The 22,794-nt window shown below is 39.9% G+C and overlaps 1 protein-coding gene across 3 annotated transcripts in view; it reads left to right on the plus strand.

Moving 5' to 3' along the window:
- Positions 1–22,346, plus strand: part of LOC139461201 (phosphatidylinositol 4-phosphate 5-kinase type-1 alpha-like) — a 70,946-nt gene extending 48,600 nt beyond the window's left edge. The window contains exons 18-19 of one of the 3 annotated variants that reach the window (XM_071242796.1): positions 1,716–2,189; positions 14,452–22,346. In XM_071242796.1, the coding sequence (XP_071098897.1) occupies positions 1,716–2,189; positions 14,452–14,463 (486 nt within the window). In that variant the 3' untranslated portion in view covers positions 14,464–22,346. Of the gene's footprint in view, positions 1–1,715; positions 3,199–14,451 lie in introns of those variants that run through there. The other 2 variants (XM_071242797.1, XM_071242795.1) reach the window with 2 other exon arrangements.
- The last annotated feature ends 448 nt before the right edge of the window (positions 22,347–22,794 follow it).

Here is a 22,794-nt window from a genome sequence, read left to right on the forward strand (position 1 = left end):
GACTTTTGCCACTACTCCAAAGCCCAAGGGGGCGGTGGGGTAGCTTAGTGGTTAAAGCGTTCGCTCGTCATGCAGAAGACCTGGGTTCGATTCCCTACATAGGTACAATGTGTGAAGCGCATTTCTGGTGTCCCTTGCCGTGATATTGCTGAAATATTGCTAAAAGCGGCGTAAAACCATATTCACTCACTCGCCCAAGTCAAGAAAACTGTTCTGTCTTGTAAGCTCAGCTATTAATAACCATATAATATCACTAAAATATACTGAAAATGGGCATCGGGCTAACAGACACACAAGCTATATTTCTGTATCCCCTTCAGCCTTTGCCAAAATACACCCAAGGAAAAGTTACAAAGTTGTTGTGGACTTACTTGCATTTGTTTGCTAGCCAAGCCGTCCCTTGTGTGTTGTGCTTGTCTATGTTGAGTTTGTAATTGTCTGGTTCTTTTGGAATGACAGTATTGATGTATTTTGTCAAACTGGGCCAGTAGATCATCATCTTCTCAAGGCAAGAGAGTTAACTGACTTTAAAAGTCAAGTTTCCACCCTTACCGAACTAGGCTGGAATTCCTGGGCTTTATCGCAGTGCCACCAGTGGCTATTGCGAGTTATGTCCCTTCTAAGCCTCTCCTATGGACCAATCAGATTCCACCTCTAGTATCACTTGCATTTGCTTCAAACAAAACAGTGGCTCCCAGTCAAGACGATCTTATCGATAATTAAGGTCTATATTGTGATAAAATGGGTCTTACATCACGAAATTCATCAAATCACTTGAGCACCTTGATTAAAAACATGAAAAGATTTGGAAAATATCTGTTGAAAACGAGCACATGCTTTGCAAATCCTGCAATCAACCGAAATCTGCACGACAGTTTACAAACCTGATTTTGATTTCATTGCGCGATTTTATTGGACTATGCTGAGACTTGTTAGTCCAGCCAAAACTCCATAATACCAGCCTAGTTTGTCAAGGGTGGAAACTGGACTTTTATAGTCAGTTAACTCCCTTGCCATGGGAAGATGGTGGATCATCTACCCATGAAGATCCTAGACGACTAACGGGATCGGGAGGTCAGACTCGCTGTCTTGGTTGATGCATGTCATCATATCCTTATTGTGTGGATCGATTCTCATGATGTCAATCACTTGATTGTCTGGTCATATAGCTGGAATATTGCTGAGTGTGGCGTTAAACAACAAACAAACCCAGGGACTTTCTATGAAATATCCTTTCAGAAACTTTCAGAAAAATACACCCAAGACCGACTTTCAATAAATATCCCTTGGACAGAACCACTCTCTCTAGAATACTCATAATGTCAATAACTGGATTGTCTGGTCCAGACTCGATTATTTACAAACCGCCTTTATATAGCTGGAATATTGCTGAGGGCGGCGTGAAACAACTAACAAACAAAACAGACAAACTCGATGGAATGTTCCTGGGACAGGTGTTTTATGAAAAATTTGCCTGGAACAGAGGGTTATTTGTAGAGAAAGTCCCTGCTGAAAAATTATTCTATGAAATGAAGCCCCAGTAAAAACAACAGGATGTTGTGACTAAAGGTTTAGAATATTGTGGCATTACAAAGTAAAACAAATGATTATGAGACAGAAACACTGCTAGCGTTCACCAAGAAGAACCAGGCAATTCCTTATTGTTTGTACATTTGTTCCTCTGCATGCTGCATGTGTTGTTTTTGTTTCTACAGCGCTCGGTGTCGGTGGCCAAGGTATCCATCAATTCCTCATCAGTCCTTGCAAACTCACACACACACTCACAGAGAAGCAACAGTAGCCTTGGCCCATCTAACCAACAAAAATCAGACACAAGCCAGTCAAACCGCTCGCTTTTTACTAATTCCGAAAACTCTGTAACTACGGTGACAAGCTCCAGTGACACGGACACTGACGTGGTTACCATAGCAGCATCATTGCAAGATTTAGACGATGAGGGGCCGAATTATTCTCGGAGAGGCAAAGTTTCAAAACGGAAACCAGTCAGTACAAAAGAAATGCTTAAGCCAGCTGTAGCTACCGAATTACAAAGACCTAATTCGGAGCCGAATGTTGCCAATATGTGGCAACGGAATGCAGTTGGACGGATGTCACTGCCAGGGTCAAGCAAGCTATACGGACATGTTGTTCCAAATAAGGCGAACATCAGCGAAGCAGCAGACGATGGGGTAAAAAACAGGATTGTTGAAATAACACGACTTTGACACTAACACGTGAAAGTAGAAAATTTTGCTTGTAAATAAGTTCGGGCTTTTTTAGCTTGAGCTATATTTGGACTAATAATAGCACCTTGTCATTCTGCTATACTGACAGTTTTAGCTTAAATGTAGGCATCTGTTTTTTTAGCTTGGTGTATAAAACATTAATCATGTCTTTTAGGAGATTTCTCGGAAGAATAGTTGGTGGTTGATGTGATAAGAGTAATGAAAGAAAGGGTTGTTATTTTTAATGAAAAGTCAAAATGTGCTTTCCTTGCCTTATTTAAATAATTGGCCTGACTAAGTTTTTTTTAGAAGGAAACATTAACTTTCACAAATGTTCATTTTTTTCACATTTGTGAATATTATTGTCTCAGCAGATCCGTTTACCAAGTTATAATTATTTCTTAAATGCCTTAGCTGTTAGGGATGACAAACTCTGTGATATATGTGTGTTCTGGATCTGTGAGTGATGGAGCTGATGGGTACCTCATTTTATGTGCAATTTTAAATCATCCGAGAAAATCAGACATGTTTGCACAGCCATACTGAATATTACACAGATTTTGTATGAGAAAAACATTTCTTAAGATCGCTTGATCTTGGTTCAGGAATTTTTAACTTTCATGAAGAATGATTCTGTTTATCAAAATTCTGATTGGCCCAGGGTGAAAAAGTCAGTTGGTCCCCTCTACCTTGTGTGTCAAGGCTCTGAGCATTTGTTTTCTTCGGGGTGGCAGCTGGTATTTAATTGAAAAAATATTCTTTGTCAAACAACTATCCTAGACCCTTCTCCTGGATATTTTATGGTCGGTTACTAAGATACAACTGGTGATTCAGGGGTATAAGTCCGGTTACTTCCCTTTACTATCAGTATTGGCTGGTAAGAAATCCAAATGTGATCCTGATTGTGTTCCTGATCATGATTCTGATTTTGATCATGTTCCTGGTCATGATCCCGGTCAAAATTCTGATCGTGTTCCTGATCCTGATCCTGCTCGTGATGCTGATCCTGATTCTAGTCGTGTTCCTGATCCTGGTCGTGTTCCTGATTCTGATTCTGGTCGTGATCCTGATTCTGGTCGTGTTCCTGATGCTGATTCTGGTCCTGATTCTGATTCTGGTCGTGTTCCTGATCCTGATTCTGGTCGTGTTCCTGATCCTGATCCTGATTCTGATCCTGACTCTGGTCGTGTTCCTGATCCTGATCCTGATTCTGGTCGTGTTCCTGATCCTGATTCTGGTCGTGTTGCTGATCCTGATTCTGATCCTGATCCTGCTCGTGATCCTGATCCTGCTCGTGTTCCTGATCCTGCTCGTGTTCCTGATCCTGCTCGTGTTCCTGATCCTGATTCTGGTCGTGTTCCTGACCCTGATTCTGGTCGTGATCCTGATTCTGGTCGTGATCCTGATCCTGCTCGTGTTCCTGATCCTGCTCGTGTTCCTGATCCTGATTCTGGTCGTGTTCCTGATCCTGATTCTGGTCGTGTTCCTGATCCTGATTCTGGTCGTGATCCTGATTCTGATCGTGATTCTGATTCTGGTCGTGATCCTGATTCTGGTCATGATCCTGATTCTGGTCGTGATCCTGATTCTTGTCGTGTTCCTGATTCTGATCGTGTTCCTGATCCTGATTCTGGTCGTGTTCCTGATCCTGATTCTGGTCATGTTCCTGATCCTGATTCTGGTCATGTTCCTGATTCTGGTCGTGTTCCTGATCCTGATTCTGGTCGTGTTCCTGATCCTGATCGTGTTCCTGATCCTGATTCTGGTCGTGTTCCTGATCCTGATTCTGGTCATGTTCCTGATTCTGGTCGTGTTCCTGATCCTGATTCTGGTCGTGTTCCTGATCCTGATTCTGGTCGTGTTCCTGATCCTGATCGTGTTCCTGATCCTGATTCTGATCCTGTTCCTGATCCTGATTCTGGTCGTGATCCTGATTCTGGTCGTGTTCCTGATTCTGATTCTGATCCTGTTCCTGATCCTGATCCTGGTCGTGTTCCTGATCCTGATTCTGGTCGTGTTCCTGATCCTGATTCTGGTCGTGTTCCTGATCCTGATTCTGGTCGTGTTCCTGATCCTGATTCTGGTCGTGTTCCTGATCCTGATTCTGGTCGTGTTCCTGATCCTGATTCTGGTCGTGATCCTGATTCTGGTCGTGTTCCTGATCCTGATTCTGATCGTGTTCCTGATCCTGATCCTGATTCTGATCGTGATCCTGATTCTGATCGTGTTCCTGATCCTGATTCTGGTCGTGTTCCTGATCCTGATTCTGATCGTGTTCCTGATCCTGATTCTGATCGTGATCCTGATTCTGATCGTGTTCCTGATCCTGTTCTGATCGTGTTCCTGCTCTGATTCTGGTCGTGTTCCTGATCCTGATTCTGGTCGTGTTCCTGATTCTGATTCTGATCCTGTTCCTGATCCTGATCCTGGTCGTGTTCCTGATCCTGATTCTGGTCGTGATCCTGATTCTGGTCGTGTTCCTGATCCTGATTCTGATCGTGTTCCTGATCCTGTTCCTGATCCTGATTCTGGTCATGTTCCTGATTCTGATTCTGATCGTGTTCCTGTTTCTGATCGTGTTCCTGATCCTGATTCTGGTCGTGTTCCTGATCGTGATCCTTGGTTTGAAAGCCCTGTTTCAATGCTTGTGGGTTTTAGAGTAATAAATGTCTACATAGTTGCCAACTGTCAAACATTTGCAACTGAAATACAAAGATTTGATCTTTTCTTCCTTAATTCATAAAAATTTACAAATCTACAAGTAGAAATCACAAGGACTAAATTTCCTTACACACCAGTAAAGAAGGGATAGCCTTACACCATGGGCTACAAACACAAGCACATTTAGTTTATCGACTGGTATGAAGTCTATTTATAGCATCTGTCCAATTGAGACACTACTCTCATTAATGGATGTTACAGGAGTCGAAATAGAAACTAAGAGATAAAATTATCAACTGAATTCCAGAATCACGAATATACAAAAATTGACTGGCCTGAAGACCGTAACAAAATATTGATTGCAACTTGGGAAAGTTGGCACCTATGTTTCTACAACCTGCATCATTTTCAGCATCTGCCCCCCAAATTTGAGGGCACAACTACTTCTGTGACCAAAATACTGATTAACCATGCTTGCCCGCTCACTCACCCTTAAATAGTGTACTACTCAACCCCCAATTCTTTGATATTACTACAGTTAATTTGTCATGCCATGAGAGATTAACTATAGTAATATGAAATTATCGGGTGTTCTTTAACTTCTTTTGAGTAGTGTATGTAATATGATGATTCCTTATTTTCTCGGTTTGCTTCAGGGTTTGTTGCCAAGACTCAAGACTTGTCAGTTCTGTTTATAAATGGCTGTGCAAAATGATTGATCCTGATTTTCTCCGATGGGTAGGGATTAGTGAAGCTTCAATGGAGTGAAACGTTGCCAATTGTCCTGGTTATTTATCAAAACTCCACCAATTTTGCCAAACGTGTTTCTAGATTTAGCCTCCATTGTGTACAAGTATGTAACCGTCACCTTCTGTTATATACTGCTCGAAAGAAGTTAAGGAACACCTGATTCTTTCATTGGGAAACTTCTTTTCAGTAGTATGTGTAAAAAGCAAAATATGCTTGTAAAGTATGCAAATGAATCATAAGATTTTCAGAAAAATGTAATCTGATTATATACCAAATCCATTGTTGTAAGCCTTGTTTCTCTGATCCTTATGTTTATGAGGAGGCTTTGACTGTGCTACTTAACTCACTTAAAAAAAGGCACTGTTGAGTCAAGACATGGAACATATTCCACTCACTTATATCTATATAAAACATGCACTGCAATTACAGCGTGTTTAATCAACATCAAACATATTTGTGTGTATATATTGTTTACATATTGAACCATGGCATTGTTTGTAACTGAATAAAATAGTTGTTAATCTAACCTATTTGCTTTCTTTTGTTGAGCACGACACATTTGAATCTATTTATTGCACTAGCATTTTATTAATACTAATTCTTAGGGGTTTTTTTTTCTTTTTTAAAAATTGTTTATGGTTGACTTAGGTTACCTGTGTTTCTTCATTCCTTCACTGAGCTTCAGTTTTGAGATTGATTCATGTATGAAATTAACTTTTGAAAAGACAGGGGCGGTCGGGTAGCCTAGTGGTTAAAGCCTTCACTCGTCAGGCCGACGACCCCAGTTTCGATTCCCGACATGGGAACAATGTGTGAAGCCCATTTCCGGTGACCCCCGCCGTGATATTGCTGGAATATTGCTAAAAGGGACGTAAAACCAAACTTACTCACTCACTCACTTTGAAAAGACAAGGTGCCATAAGGACATTTTTGGCGTGTTAGAAATGTCAGATTATAGGGGGGGGCACGGGTGGCCCAGTCGTCTAAGGCGCTGCAATTCGTGGTGCAGAGTTGCGTCCCTTGGGCACGCCAGTAACATATGATTGTGGGTTCGATTCTCGGTTCACCCTGATTATGTTTCTAGGTTTGTCAGCACCATACCCGTGCTCATGGGTTTCACCGAAGTGGTAAATGTCTAAGACCTGCATCACTTCGGGCTTTCCTCCCACACTAAGCTGACACACCGCGATATAACTGGAATACTGTTAAAATCGGCGTTAAACCCAACTCACTCACTCACTCAGATTATATGGTGTTTCTAAAGTTGTGGAGATCCAGTTGTTTTTTTATAAAGCAGGTATTCACATCCACTAATCCGTTGGTTGGTAACAATCTGGACAAACTCTATGCATTGTCCATGACCACTAGTCCGAAGTGAGAAGCGGCAGCGTTAGAAATTGGCATTAGTCCTGTAGTCCTTGCCAAACTGCCCAATAGTAAAGGTATCTTAAGGACTAGTAGAAATTTGCCATTTTTAAAGGTTTTGCTATATGTTATCATAAGGACTAGTGGACGAAAACTGTTAGTTTCTAACCCTGGTTAAATATTCTTGTCCTATTTTCGAAAGGCAAAAGATGAAGAATGTTTGGTCTGTTTGATGACCTTAACCTTTCATCAAGAGCCAAAAGCAGGACATGTTTGGTCTTTGCGAAATTGGATCAGTTTGTTTCAGCCCAAACAAAGAGATACATTCATGGCATGGTTTTGTTGACATGTTTTTTCTTATATCACTTGGGGTTTTTTTTATATCACTAGCTTCATATAATCATAATTACAGGGCAACAGCTTTTTGTGTTAATTTTATAAATGTATTTGCTTTGTCTTCACCGATAACTTTGTATTCCTAGTCAAACTTTAGATTACAATGGAGCCTCATGCATTATTCATATGTCTTTACTTTTAGAAAATGTATAGATGTACTGTAATCATTATAATGAGCGGCCTGTGAAGATATGGGGGGAAATAGGTCTTCAGCAACCCATGCTTGCCGTAAATTGCGACTATGCTTGTCGTAAGAGGCGACTGACGGGATTGGGTGGTCAGGCTAGCTGACTTGGTTGATACATGTCATTGTATCCCAATTGCATGGCTTGATGCTCATGATGTCAATCACTGGATTGTCTAGTCCAGTTTCAATTACAGACCTGCGTTAAACAACAAACAAACATTGACTGACATCATGAGCAGCAATCTACTCAATTTGGATACGATGACATGCAATCAACTGGCAATCAGTCAATCAAGTCGGCAAGTTTGACCACATGATCAATTTGACTGCATCTTACGACCAGCATAGGTTGCTAGGATCTTATTCTTACCCAGGATGGTCCAAATTCGATTCCTTTCGGACCATGGTCATATACAAAAAACTGTCACCTGTTACAGAAAATAAGATGTGACTATTGGATGAGACAGGAAATTTCTTGTTTTATATAATCATCACATTTAGGTTTTTGTGTAATGGATGACGGTTTGAATCAAACGCCTCTGACTTAGTAAACATTTTGGGCACTAGTTATGATGATTACTTTACGTTAGAACCCCATGTATTTTATTTGACTCATATCTGCCTTGACATAATCCTTACTTCTGTTGCATTTTGATTGATCTCCGTATTTTTTGCTAATTTCAGTGAAATCAGGTAAAGGGAGAACACTCTGTTGTCTTGTTGATGAATGACTGAAAGTTTCATTTGCTCTTAAGTCTGTTGAAATCTTTTATGGCATTTGTTAAACTAAACAGGGAAAGTTGGAATGTTTGAACGTTAAATTATCCTGAATATATCTTGATGGCAGTGTTCTTGACTCTCTGTTGCTGCCATCTAAATATTTGTGTATACCTACTTATATTCCGTGTTTCAATTACTAATTTTTATCGTGATTTCAAATTCAAAAACATTCAAAAATAATTTTATCCCAAATCACTGTTCTGATCATCAAAGCCTTGATAAAACTTTCCAATGCAAATCATTTTTTCTTTTTTTACTTTGTGGGGAGGGGGAGAAAATGAAAATTTCAGTCAGCTGTTCAACATGCTGTATCATATTTTACGCTTTCTCTCTAGATCTGTTACCATAGCAACTGTGTCTTATCTGTTCTCTCTATCCTCTAGTGAGTACTCTTACATGTCAGTAACATAATCCTTAACCTTAGAGGTAGTCCAGTCAACAGCAGTATTCCTAACTGGTGCACGGGAGAGTTGCATGATCCCAAGTAATTAGTCAGTAACCTTGTCACGGTCTTCTAAATGTTTCATGTTAAACTGCGGCATGGTATCTCAGTGAGCTAGCTCTATAAATCGGCATCAGTCCGGACTAGTACAAGCAGCCACACAAACACAAACACGCGTGCATGCATGTCGCTATATAAGTGCAATAATCTTGGACGCGACGTTAAACCCAGTCTGATTGGTGGCAGTGTGCAGAGTTGTACCAGAATCTTATGATCTTGGGTTTGAATCCCAGATTTGACCTGATGATGATTCTAGGTTTGTCAGCACCTTTGGTTTCCCCAAAGAGGTAAGGACCTGCATCACTATACCAGCTTTCCTCCCACATCAACCTGACACGCCATGATATAACTGAAATACTCCCACATCAAGCTGACACGCCATGTTATAACTGAAATACTCCCACATCAACCTGACACGCCATGATATAACTGAAATACTCCCACATCAAGCTGACACGCCATGTTATAACTGAAATAGTGTTCAAAGAGGCGTTTAACTAGCTCACTTACCCTGATGGGTTTGAATCCACTTTTCTGTGGGTTTGATCGTTGGTCTGTCTGCATCATACTCGCCAAACTGTTGAAACCAGTGGCAGGTGAGCTACAGTGCTGCTGTGATAGTTCTTGGGTTTAAACAAAATTGATAAACCATTGTTTTCACTTACTGTAAATTAAGGATCACTTGCCTTGAAAATACACATGACTATGGCATTGAAATGTGTGAGTAGCTCACATTATGAAGGAAGGGGGTGAGAAATAAAACAGGCATAAGTAGGAACAAAATCGATTCGGACTTACATGGAAATGGGCTGAGTATGGATTGTAACTTGAGAGGACGTAGAAAATAACGGGAATTATTCTGAATTATAGGGTCTGAAGATCAGTTATAAGTCACAACAAATAGATAAATGAGGGGAACAGGACCCTGAACTTTAAAGCTTAAGTATGAGTTTTCATCTCTCACACAAAGGTTAGATTTCCCACATGGACACAATATACGAATTTCAAGCTACAGTAAACTACGGTTATAACCAACCCAAAGGGGCAACTAATTGTAGTTTGTTATAACCATAGTTCGTTATAAGCATACATGTACAGCATATATGTACAGCATAAAAATAACAGGACAAAAAAATAGGTTTGTCATATATATATGTCTTTCCTTCCTCCCCTCCCCTCCCCCGATATCTTTCAGAATCCAGCCCTGACCACATTAAAAGTGGAGCCCCACCTATCAGACGAAAATTTGACAATGATCAATGCTCATCTTCAGGAACCAGACGTTACTGTCACTAACCAACTATTCGGTTGCACACTATTGTGGTTTCTTACCGGAGAGACCCGTGAAGATCCGGGGTAGAATAGGTCTTCAGCAACTCATGCTTGCTGTAAAAGGCGACTAAGAGGCGACTAACGGGATTGGTTGATGCATGTCATCGTATCCCAAATTTGTGGATCGATGCTCATGATGTCAATCACTGGATTGTCTGGTCCAGACTCGATTATTTACAGACTGCATTAGTATAGCTGGAATATTTCTGAGAGCGGCGTTACACAACAAAACAACATAGAAACATCAAGACAATTCCTTGAACAATGCAATTGTCTGGGTCGCTATATGGCTGGAATAATGCCGATGCGACATTAAATATTAACTCACTCACTCATGCAAGTGTCCGGATAAGCGGGGTTCCACTCCATTCACTTTAAACAAAAATTTCATTACCAGTGCATAACGTCCCCACCCATGATTCTTATGACAAAAGTCACGATATTGCTGAAATGTTGCTGATGCGAGGTTAAATTTTACTCCCTCACTCCTATGACAAAAATATAGGCTTCAATACTCGAAACATAATAATCTTATAGCCCCAACAAAAAAAAACATAATAGTGACAGTTAACCATTATAGTAGAAATTATTTAAGTAATTTTTTTTGTATTATCTTGAAGCATGACTGTTCTGGTAAATGCCTGTGTATTAATGCCAATTCGCCCTTTCAACTCCATTTTTGGCCTATCCTCTGCATTGTGCTGTTCCCATTTTCTGAATAAGCACAGGTTGTCGTAGAAGTAGCTGCATCGTTTGTAGTCCATGTTTGTTTTTGTACAGCCATCACATCGACGTTACCCTACCTACCAACCTCGGACATTGCACCTGGATCTCGGTGAATTAGGGGGAGCTTCCGAGTCGTAGATTGTTAACACTGTGAGAACTGCATGCATGATGGAAAAGGGATGATTTCTGATATTTTTGAGATTAGAGATTCACCTTTATGTCAACTTGCACTAAATAGTTTTGAAAAAGAGTTGCTTTGTTGACTTGGTTTGAAACAGTGTTTGAAATTTAAGGGGTTCTAGATAGGGTTTTCCTCTAGTATTTGAATCTAAGGATCCCTAATATTTAACTTTTAATATTTGGGCCACAAGGACCTTGGCTTTTTCGCTTTACTTTCAAACACTGTAAAATATGTAATCGTGGTAATGCAATGGCAATATTTAGAATTAACTTTTGTTGTTTTTTCAGGTGGAAATTTATTTTCATCTTTTTCTTTTAGATATTTCTTTCGAATTTGTTATTTTATTTATGTATGCAAAAGATGTCAGATTTGCTTTCATAAATGAAATACTTCATGTCAAAATTTACTGATAATATTATAATTAAAATCAGATCTGTTACTCTGATATGAGGACACCTGGATAAGATGTGTAAAATATCTAGAACAATATTAAAGGTTGGCTTTATTACTTTGCATTCAGAACTCCCTGATCCAGTTTATTTTTGAGAAACAGAATTGAGATACCGGTCTTAATGGAGGTCCGGGGTAGAATAGGTCTTCAGCAACCCATGCTTGCCATAAAAGGCGATTATGCTTGTCGTAAGAGGTGACGAATGTGATTGGTTGGTGAGGCTCACTGACTTGGATGATGCATGTCATTGTATCCCAATTGCATGGATCGATGCTCATGATACGAATCACTGGATTGTCTGGTCCAGACTCAATCATTATCAGAGCACAGGAATATAGCTGGAATATTGCTGAGTGCGGCGTTACACAACAAACAAACAAAACAAAACCAGTCTGAATGTGTAGCTCACTGGCACTGAGGATCATGAAGCCTCTGTGCTGATGAGAATGTTCACTTGACCCCCTGTGGTGTTCTCAGACCTTTATGCAGACAGATATCGTATCAGAGTAAGAGATCTGATTTTAATGAGATTGTTCTACGATTCAAAATGAATTCATTTGTATTGAGGTTATTTTGTATATCACAGAGGATATTACATGTTCTGTGAAGGTTCCATGAACAATGTAGATGATGGCAACATGCTGCCCACACAACACAAGCTACCTGGCGGCACGCTTTCAGTGTTTCAGCTCTAGTGCAGCTTGTGTGGTACTTTTGTTGTGTAAATGGCAGCAAAGCTTGACTAAGAAGTGGACCTTTTGACATAAGAATAACGTCTTGAATCCCAAAGGCTGATTTGTCTCTGCCAAATACTGGTTAAAGCGTTCGCTCGTCACGCCGAAGACCCAGGTTCGATTCCCGACAAGGGTACAATGTGTGAAGCCCATTTCTGGTGTCTCCCACCATGAGACTGCTGGAATATTGCTAAAAGCAGTGTAAAACAATACTCACTCACTCACTCTCTTGTGTTCAACCCTTCTAACTCTAAAACAGATCGCTCACTCACTCACTCACTCATTCTTATCAGGCAAATATGGTTCGGTTCCAGTTTTTATAGTCCAGTTCCTGTCAGGCAAATATTGTCCAGTTTCTATCAGGCAAATATGGTCCAGTTTCTATCAGGCAAATATGGTCCAGTTGCTATCATGCATATATGGTCCAGTTTTTATAATCCAGTTTCTATCTGGCAAATATGATCCAGTTTCTATCAGGCAAATATGGTCCAATTTTTATAGTCCAGTTTCTATCAGGCAAATATGGTCCAGTTTTTATAGTCCAGTTTCTATCAGGCAAATATGGTCCAGTTTCTATAGTCCAGTTTCTATCATGCAAATATGGTCCAGTTTCCATCATGCATATATGGTCCAGTTTTTATAGTCCAGTTTCTATCAGGCAAATATGGTCCAGTTTTTATAGTCCAGTTTATATCATGCAAATATGGTCCAGTTTCCATCATGCAAATATGGTCCAGTTTCTATCACGCATATATATGGTCCATTTTTCATAGTCCAGTTTCTATCAGGCAAATATGGTCCGGTTCCTGTCAGGCAAATATGTCCAATTCCCAATACACACACACATCCTTGTGTAGTATTACTGACTATGGCTTAAAAAACAAGTGTAGTTGTGTTCACTCTTTCCTGCTCTTTGTGAAGGAGTATTCAGTGGGTGAGACAGGATGGGAGTAATAGAGGCGTCTACAATCCCCCAAGTCCCAGAACGAACAAAAAGCCTCCATGCTGATTCCATGTCAGAATCACTCCCAAGCAGCCGATCCTGGTGTAACTTTGTTTGTTGCTTAACGCCGCTCTCAGCAATATTCCAGCTGTACGACGGAAATCTGTAAATAATCAAGTCCAGACCACACAATCCAGTGACTGAGGTCATGAGCAGAGATCTACGTAATTAGGACACGATGACATGGATCAACCAAGTTCGCGAGCTTGGCCATCCAATCGCTTTAGTCACCTCTTACAACAAGCATGGTCACCTGTTATGGCAAGAATGGGTTGCTGAAGACCTATATTGCCCCAGATCTTCACAGGTCCCTTGTCATAAGTAAGAGGTGACCAAATGGATCGGTGGCCAGGCTCGTGACTCGGGGGGTCACGTGACCCGAAAACATGGATCATTGGTCACAATGATTATCACTGGATTGTCTGGTCAAGACGCAATGATTTACCGACCGTCATATGACTGGAATACTGCTGCGGCGTTCCACAACAAAGACACTTGGATTTGGATGTTCCTTAACACCCATTAACTGTATGATTAGTATGATCCCTTTGCTTTCATCATGCTTTAGCCTGCTTAGAATCACTTTCATTTGCAAGACACTTGTCAAATTGATGCTGCCTCTTTTAGCCTAGAAGCAACTCTGCCAAGTGACCATATCTATTCTATTCTTGAATTTTTGTTTTAAAATCATTTTCTCTTATATTTATTAATTCTTAAACATGGATCATGTGGTGATTTATTTCTATATTTTCTATTTAGCTTTGGTTCTTTGTTTCAATGGGGCAGTGGGGTGCCTAGTGGTTAAAGCGTTCAATCGTTACGCTGAAGACCTGGGCTCGATTCCCCACATGGGTACAATGTGTGAAGCCCATTTCTGGTGTCCTCCGCCATGATATTGCTGGAATATTGCTAAAAGTGGCGTAAAACCATACCCACTCACTTACTCACTCACTTTATTTCAATTTATTTTTACTTCATTTGTGACCTTTCACTAATTTAAGCTTTATTATTTTTTTTAAAGAATTTAACATGTTTGATATGGGAGAAACAATATTAAACCGGAGTATAAATAACCTGTATATATTGAACCTATATCCGTTCACAAGTTGACTCAAGCTTGTCAAATCTTGTTTAAAAAAAGTATTTTTCTCGTTTCAGACTCATTTATAATAAGGACTGTTGCCCTTTCGGAACAAGTCAGTGATGAATACCTGGAAAAACGACCACACTGTTCCAAGTGAAGACTGAAGCCGTATTCCAAAGTTTCAATATTCCTAAGTTGACACTTCACACCAGTTACAGAATGTTTCTCGTATTCGTCTGAGGTCAGCGTGTAACTGAGACTGAATATTTTCTGCAAGTCAATCCCATTTTGTCAAAATGTTCAGCTCTTGGAAAATCACAAGTGAGTTATGTGATATTCAGAACTGCCTTTCATACAGTGAGGCATGGGATTTGTATGATTCTGTTGTGACAAGATGTTTTCTTGGGATACACCTGTGAGTGTAAATGTAGGCTGGAGGAAGACTAAGTAAACAAATGTCGATGAATATGCATGGTGGATTGTGATGCTTTCACAATAAGGGAAAAAAATCATTTTTTATGCCAGAAGGAAGACAATCGATCGATGTATGACATTTACACTAAACGTTTGAACCTTGTCACTTTGACCTTGGATGTGGGTCAAGGTCATAAGGAAAAAAACAACTGGTGATCTGGATTGGTTGAGGTCAAGGTCATTTTATTTGTTTTTTCTATTTTCAACTGACAAGGATCAAAGGAGGTCAGATTTCAATGTCATCCAAATGACCTTGGAAGTTTGTGCCTGTGTGTTTACTTTTCAGTGAAGGGAAGAACTGTGTGGAGAGAGAGAGAACCAGACTGTCATGTGACATTTTTCGACTCCCATGAACAATATCGCCACATACCAAAACATGACTTGCCGAAATTCTTTGGAAAGGGATACGTCTGTGATGATACACACACGTACACATGGCCTTCCGAGATTCGGTATCAAGACATGGAAGACAACTCTGCTTATTTTATACTTGAACTATTCAGAGTTATGTCCCCCTAAAATCAATGGCTACATTCTACCTGGCAAATTGCTGCCATTATCTCGATTTTGGGTCAGATCATTGACTGATGGAGAAATTATGCAATGTGTCCGATGTAATGAGACTTGCAAGGTTTTAAAGTTCAAAGCATTCCTAATACCAGCGTCAGTACTTCATGGGTTGGTGTACACCATGTTCCTCCATTGCAGTGAATACACATGTCCACTATGTGATGTCATTGGGTTTTTTAAAAGAGTCAAACAACAATGAAAAACTCATTGTTGTATGACTCGTTTAGCAAAACAGCAACACAACAGCTTGCATCGACAACGTTTCTTGCTGTCCAGGATATGTCTTAGCCTTGTCTGCTCTCCACATTGCCGGGGACACGGGTGGCCCAGTCGTCTAAGGTGCCACGATTTGTCGTGCAGAGTTGCGTCCCTTGGGCACGCCAGAAACCTATGATTACAGGTTCGATATCCGGTTCGCCCTGATTATGTATCAAGATTTGTCAGCACCATACCCCTGTTCGTAGGTTTCAGCGAAATGGTAAACGTCTGAGACCTGCATCACTTGGGCTTTCCTCCCACATTAAGCTGACACGCTGTGATATGACTGGAATACTGTTAAAAGCGGCGTGAAACCCAACTTACTCACTCACTCTACGCATTGCCTTAATGTCAGTGGTAGGACTCACACCACATTCATGCACAGAGTGGGGCACAGACAGTCGTGTAAGGTGCCACAATTCGCCTTTCAGAGCTTTCAGACCTCCCTTTTGGGCACAACAGAGATCTATGATCATGGGTTCGAATCTCGGTTCACCCCGATTATGTTTCTAGGTTTGTTAGCACATACCCGTGCTCGTGAGTTCGACCAAAGTAGTAAACATCTAAAACCTGCATCATATTTCTTCCAACATTGAGCTGACACGCTGTGATATAACTGGAATATTGTTCAAGGCAGCGTTAAACCAAACTCACTCACTCTTTAGCTGATTAAAAAAAGACGCTTGTCACAATGACATTGCACAGTGGTTAGTATTTTATGGGCAGTGGAGGAATATAGTGTATATAGACCGTATTGACGATGTCCTAATACGTGTGCATGAAGAATTGTTTGGACTTTATTGTCACTCCATGGCAAATTGAAATTCGCAGAAACATCGTAAACGCTGTTGAATCTGTTAAATTGTGCTCTTCAGTAACACTTGAATATAGCTGAATCTGATAAACAATTACAAAACTTCACAATAGAAACACTTTGGCTAGCAATCCCTCAGCTAGCAGATATTTGACATTAGGAATAACATATATATTTAGAAATGTAGACAATGGATTTATGGAAACATGAATTATGAAACATGTTTTCTCACAAGGATGTCTACTGATCTGCATTCATGATTATAAAATCTGTTTGATTTACTGTAACTTTCAATTTTAGATAGTGTGTATTCTGTTTTGCCACACAGGCTTATGAAATATTGCATTGAATCTCTCCCTAGGTAACAATTATGCCTAAATGTATAATTAACAGTATTCAACCTTTTAAAATGTTTTAATCACATGGATAAAACGTTAATCTCAAGAAAAAAAAATGATAGGTTAGTGTGTAATTATTGCTTTACAAATTGATAAATACTTTCACTTGAATTTATTTCTAACACACAGTTTCTGACATGCAGCTACATTCCATTGATGATGTCATAGTGCTATGACATCACGCTGCAATTATAATGGAATTAAAGCATCTTTTGTTCCATATGTAATGTGTATCTTTGACAATTTGATTTATGATGTTTGGTTCCCAGTGTACTGCTTCTCAGCGATTGGTTCAGAATATGACATAAGGCGCACTCAATTCATGACGGTTGTGCAGTGAACTCAAACCATACCAACAGACATCCTTTATATAAAATGTCAACGAAAGAGAATATCCTGTCTGGGTTCTCTGCCAAAACAGATTCTGTTTAGGTGTAAAAGGCAAATTGGCAGTGAAAATTATATAAATGGTTCACTGAAAATCATTGATTACACCTTTTCACGAAAAGGGAACAAATTTGCCGAGGACTGTTAGTTGTACACAAACACTTCAGAGTTCGGAGAAGCAGTGCATTTAGCCTTGTGTAACAATGCATATCATACACACCAACCCAGACAACCACTGTTTCTTTTAGTGAGTCCTATGTGCTTTGTTCAGTGGATCTAGTCAGAAGGGAGTTGTGGAACGGAGAGGTTATAAAAGAAAGCTTTATAAAAAGTAGTCTTGCTTACGCTTCTTTTTATACTATTTGGTAACCCTGACCCTGACCATGACCATGACCCTGATCCTGACCCTGACCTTGACCCTGAATGGAAATGATATGAAAGTCTAATCTTGTTTTTGTTTTTTTCCAACCATTATCCAACAGGTTCATTTCAGTATTAGGAGATAATTCTCAGATAGTCAGGGTATCTCTCCAGGGTTTTTTTAGGTCTAGTGTCTAAAGTGTCTGCCAGAGAATGTATGGTCAGTGGATGTTAAAAGATGGCACTTGCTCTTACCCTGCCTGACGCTCAGCATTAGGGGAATAAAACAAGGACTGCTTGGCTCAGAGTCTCTGTACTCTGAGTGGGGCGGCCGGTAGCCTAGTGGTTAAAGTGTTCGCTCGTCACGCTGAAGACCCGGGTTCGATGCCAGACATGGGTAGAATGTGTGAAGCCCATTTCTTGTGTCCCCCGCTGTGATATTGCTTGAATATTGCTAAAAGCGACGTAAAACCATATTCACTCACTCACTCACTCACTGTACTCTGAGTAGGGTGTCCATGTTTAACTGGGGGATTGCCCAACTTCCAGGATAAATCAATGGCACCTCAAACAAATGTGGATATACCATTTTTTTGTGCATTCTGACTGGACAAGTGTCAAGATAGACACAAGTTTTGTTCATTTGTTTTGTTTTCCAGTTTTCCAAAATAAAGTTAAAATATATATCAAGTGTGATGTAAATGCAAAATACGCACAAAAAATTGGCCCATGCTCCCACCTTGATTGTAAGACAAAGTGAGCTTCTCCAGTAAATGTTGATCCAATGAAGTTCCAGCTTTGCAAGGGGCGGTCGGGTAGCCTAGTGGTTAAAACGTTTGCTCGTCACGCCAAGATCCGGGTTCGATTCCTGACATGGGTACAATGTGTGAAGCCCATTTCTGGTCTCTCTACCCCCCTGTGATATTGCTGGATATTGCTAAAAGTGGCGTAAAACCATACTCACTCTTTCTAGCTTGGCAAGCATGTTACTACAAATGACACAAGAATTTTTCAAAATTTTAAAGGCATTTCAACATGACAGAAGTATAGTATAAGAATTTAAGTGTGTTATCAATATTTAGCCATATTTTAAATTTAAGGAGAGATTTGATCTTTGTGATTTGACCATGCAAAACATCTTGGCAAATGGTAGTTGGAAAGTTAGCTTTTTAGTTTCCACAGCTTTTAGACCTACTTTGAGAGAATGAGGGTAACACAGACTCGGGACTATCTCCTGATTCAAAATTGGCTTACACTACAACCACTTTGAGAATCTCATATTTTGCTCACCTGAATGAGAGTCAAGTGAGAGTATATATCATGGCCTGCTTGTCCGGGATTGGTGTCTGCAAACATAACCTCCTCAGAAACCACAGGACCATTGAAGCTGAAACTTCACATGCTTGTTCCCACAAATGAAGACTCCTTAATTTGAAATTTGGTATGTGTTTAGCTCGCGGCGCAATTCAACATCCATGTTCTGTTTTGTTTTTGTGATATTTTAAATTTTGACCTTAATGTAACCTTTGCGCTTTCACCAAGCTCCTTCAATTCACCCAATTCTCCCAAAATGTATTTCCTGACACTGTGTAAGTCATCTCCTCAGAAACTAATGGACCAATGAAGCTGAAACTGCACTTGCTTCATCTCAAGAATGATGACACCTTAATATTCAAGAGGTTTCAATTATATTTTAAATATGGAAGCCATGACGGCCATATTGAAAAACTATTTATTGCCTTCCTTCAGTCAATGTGGTGAAAATTTCATGTTATGATCTGAAATACAAACTTACTCACACTCATTTGAATATGACCAGGTGAGCTACAGTGCTTTAGTGCATGTGGAAATAAATGCAGCTTATCTAAGTTTCCCTTCATGAGATTTTCCCGATCACATGTATTACCTGTGTGTGTTTTTTTCCCCTCAAATAGATCATCAGCAACCCATGCTTGTCGTAAATGGCAACTATGCTTGTAAGAGGCGACGAACGGGATCAGGTGGTCAGCCTTGCTGACTTGGTTGATGCATCTCAACATTTCCCACTTGCATGGATCGATGCTCATGTTATTAATCACTGGATTGTCTGGTCCAGACTATTATTTACAGACCGCTATCATATAGCTGGAATATTGCTGAGTGCGACCAACCAACCAACCAACCCTTCAAAATACACAATGATATATCTAAAATAATGTTCAAAGAAGCAATAAAACACAACTCCCAATCCCTCTCCAGCATCATTTGTGACAAGTGTAATAAATGACTATCAATTATCCATTCAGTTTGTCAAAATAAAGCATGAAAGAATAGGGGTCCTTGTCAAAACCCAAATGTTAAAACTAGGGCTGGGACGAGCCGCAAACTTACTACCCAATGTAGGTCTCACAAGTTGGGTACAAAAGACTCCGGAATTGTCTTACCGGAGCCCTTCTTAAAACCTTTCGATAAAACTATCTGATCATGCATACACTGAAGTTGACTGTAGCTTTGTCTTTACTCAAACATATAAAAGTCAGAAGTAATGCGAACATTAGCGAATTGTATAGTAACCATGGAGTTTTATTGTTGTCATTAAACTAGAGCATGTGTCCATGTCATGAGGGTTCCCAGGTTCTAATCAGGAACGACTTGAGCTACCCGTCCCAGCCCCCAACATCGTGGTACCCCCTAATTTCAAACACTGCCGAGTGTTGCGCTCGTTTATGTACACATTGTCATATATAGTATACAAATACTGTAGTATGATTTCACCAAGACCATTAGTTTCAGACTGATATACTGTTATATGATTATTTTGCACAAATTGTAATCTTAACCGTATAGATAATGTCATGAGCACTAAGAATGTTTAGCGTAAATAGACCAAACATTCCAAAATATGTTTTGTGTCTATCTTGTGGAAGAAATGTCTTATAAATGTCTGTAATGTCAGTTTGAAATGAAATCATCACTTTTTTATTCATTGTTTACTCTTGGTTTGCCATATAACATAATAATGTCTCACAGTAAAATCTTGTTCTTAAAAGACCACAATTAACCTGTTGAATAATCTGTTTATTGTTTAAGGTAAGCTTGTTCCCAAAACCAGTGTTCATTTTGTGGCAGGTCGGTAAGGCCACAACAAATACTACTCAATCTTTAACAGGGATATTCTGAGTGGGGGACCTGAATGTGTGTGATTGGTTGCTTGGAGATGGCGTCATAAAAATGTTATCCCATATTGCTATGCAACTAGAGCATGTTCGACCTTGTTAATAGTTGCTAAATAAGTACACAATTCAAGATTCGGAGTAGAACAGGTCTTCAGCAACCCATGCTTACCGTAAAAAGCAACTCTGCTTGTCGTGAGCGGCGATTAACGGTATCAGGTGGGCAGGTTCGCTGACGAGGTTTGATGCATGTCATCGTATCCCAATTGTGTGGATCGATGCTGATGATGTCAATCAGTGGATTGTCTGGTCCTGACTCGATTATTTACAGACCGCCGTCATATAGCTAGAATATTGCTGAGTGTGGCGGGCGTTAAACAACAAACAAATAATCAAGTACACCAGTTGCTGTCTCCTAGTTACGTAACAGTATAAAATAGCCCTATATCCCTCTCAGATGTTGAGTAGTATATGTTTTTTAACACATTAGCCTTGGGGACGGTCAGGTAGCCTAGTGGTTAAAGCGTTCGCTCACCACGCCGAAGACCCAGGTTCGATTCCCGACATGGGTACAATGTGTGAAGCCCATTTCTGGTGTCCCCCGCCGTGATATTGCTAGAAGCGGCGTAAAACCATACTCACTCACTCACTCATTTGCCTTTGTAGATTGAAGTAAATATACTACTTGAAGAAGTTCTGGTACTATTTGTGGGTCGTCCTTCACTCATTTGGTTTCATCCACAACAAAGCCTTAAGATAATCTGGGTGTTTGGCTTTAACATACACATTACATTTCAAGCATACATATTTACTGTCATACTCCCATTAATAAGTACTTGTCCTTAATCAATCATGCCCTTGGGCTGTTGGAGCTAAAAGGATCGTCACAGTAGGTAGCATCATCAGATAATTACTGGCAAAAATTGCCACATTTTGAAAAACATGCTGGAAAAGTTCATTTATGCTCCTCAAAAGAAGTCAAAAGAAAATTCTTTTGTTTTTCATGTGACTATGGTTAATGTTATTTTTACCATTGAAATGAAGTTAAAGAGCACCGGATTTTTTCATGACTAATCATGGCGCGACAAATTAACTAGTCATTTCAAGAAATCAGGGATTCCTTAACTTTTGACTACTATATGTCTGTCTGCCAAAGCCTGAATTGCATCATCGTTTCTGGGAAAACAGCTTGAAAAATATCTGACTTTGTCAGCAACCTCACCGTGGGGAGTATTTTCAATGACTACTTCTGCAATTATGATGATCTTGTTTAATGAGTGTATCTTAAACTATCTTTGTTGTTGGTGCAAGTTGCTCTTCGGTTCAGATTGACATACGGTATTCGACGTAATAAGCGCCCACAGCGACATTTGCAAAGATATTTGCTAGTGAACAATCATAATGAGCACCCCTTCCAATTGATCAATGTACACAAGACTTATATATTCGCGTATAATATGCACTCGTGTGTTATATGCACCCTTAATTATGGGCAATTAAATTCTGGCAAAAAAACAGTATCTATCTGTCGTACATAAACATTTCAGGTTGTCAGTATAAACTGGTTTTTTCTTCACCAAATATTCTTGAGAGCCCCTTATTTCTAATTTTGAGAGCGCCCTGGGCGCCTATTACGTCGAATACGGTACTACTACTCAATTTTTGATAGGAATATATATATCTCTCCATGATACAAAAAATGATTCTCATGTCAAGTGTATATTTAAATAGAGTGACGTCCTATCCCTATTGAAAAGTGACAATTTGGTGGGATGGGGGTGAATTGTGTGAGAGGACCAGATGACTGAAGTGCAATTTCAATGAAGTACTATTGGCAAATAGGACGTTTTTTTAATGTGTAATTTTGCTAGTAATTATTCTCATGATACCTGCTTCATCCTTTTACTTCCAAGATAGTATGCTTGTTGTAAGAGGCGACTAATGGGATCGGGTGGTCAGGCCTGCCGACTTGGTTGATGCATGTCCTCGTATCCCAATTGCATG

The sequence above is a fragment of the Haliotis cracherodii genome, unplaced genomic scaffold, assembly GCF_022045235.1.
Source record: "Haliotis cracherodii isolate W230 unplaced genomic scaffold, xgHalCrac1.p SCAF_14, whole genome shotgun sequence".
Classification (NCBI taxonomy): Eukaryota; Metazoa; Mollusca; class Gastropoda; order Lepetellida; family Haliotidae; genus Haliotis; species Haliotis cracherodii.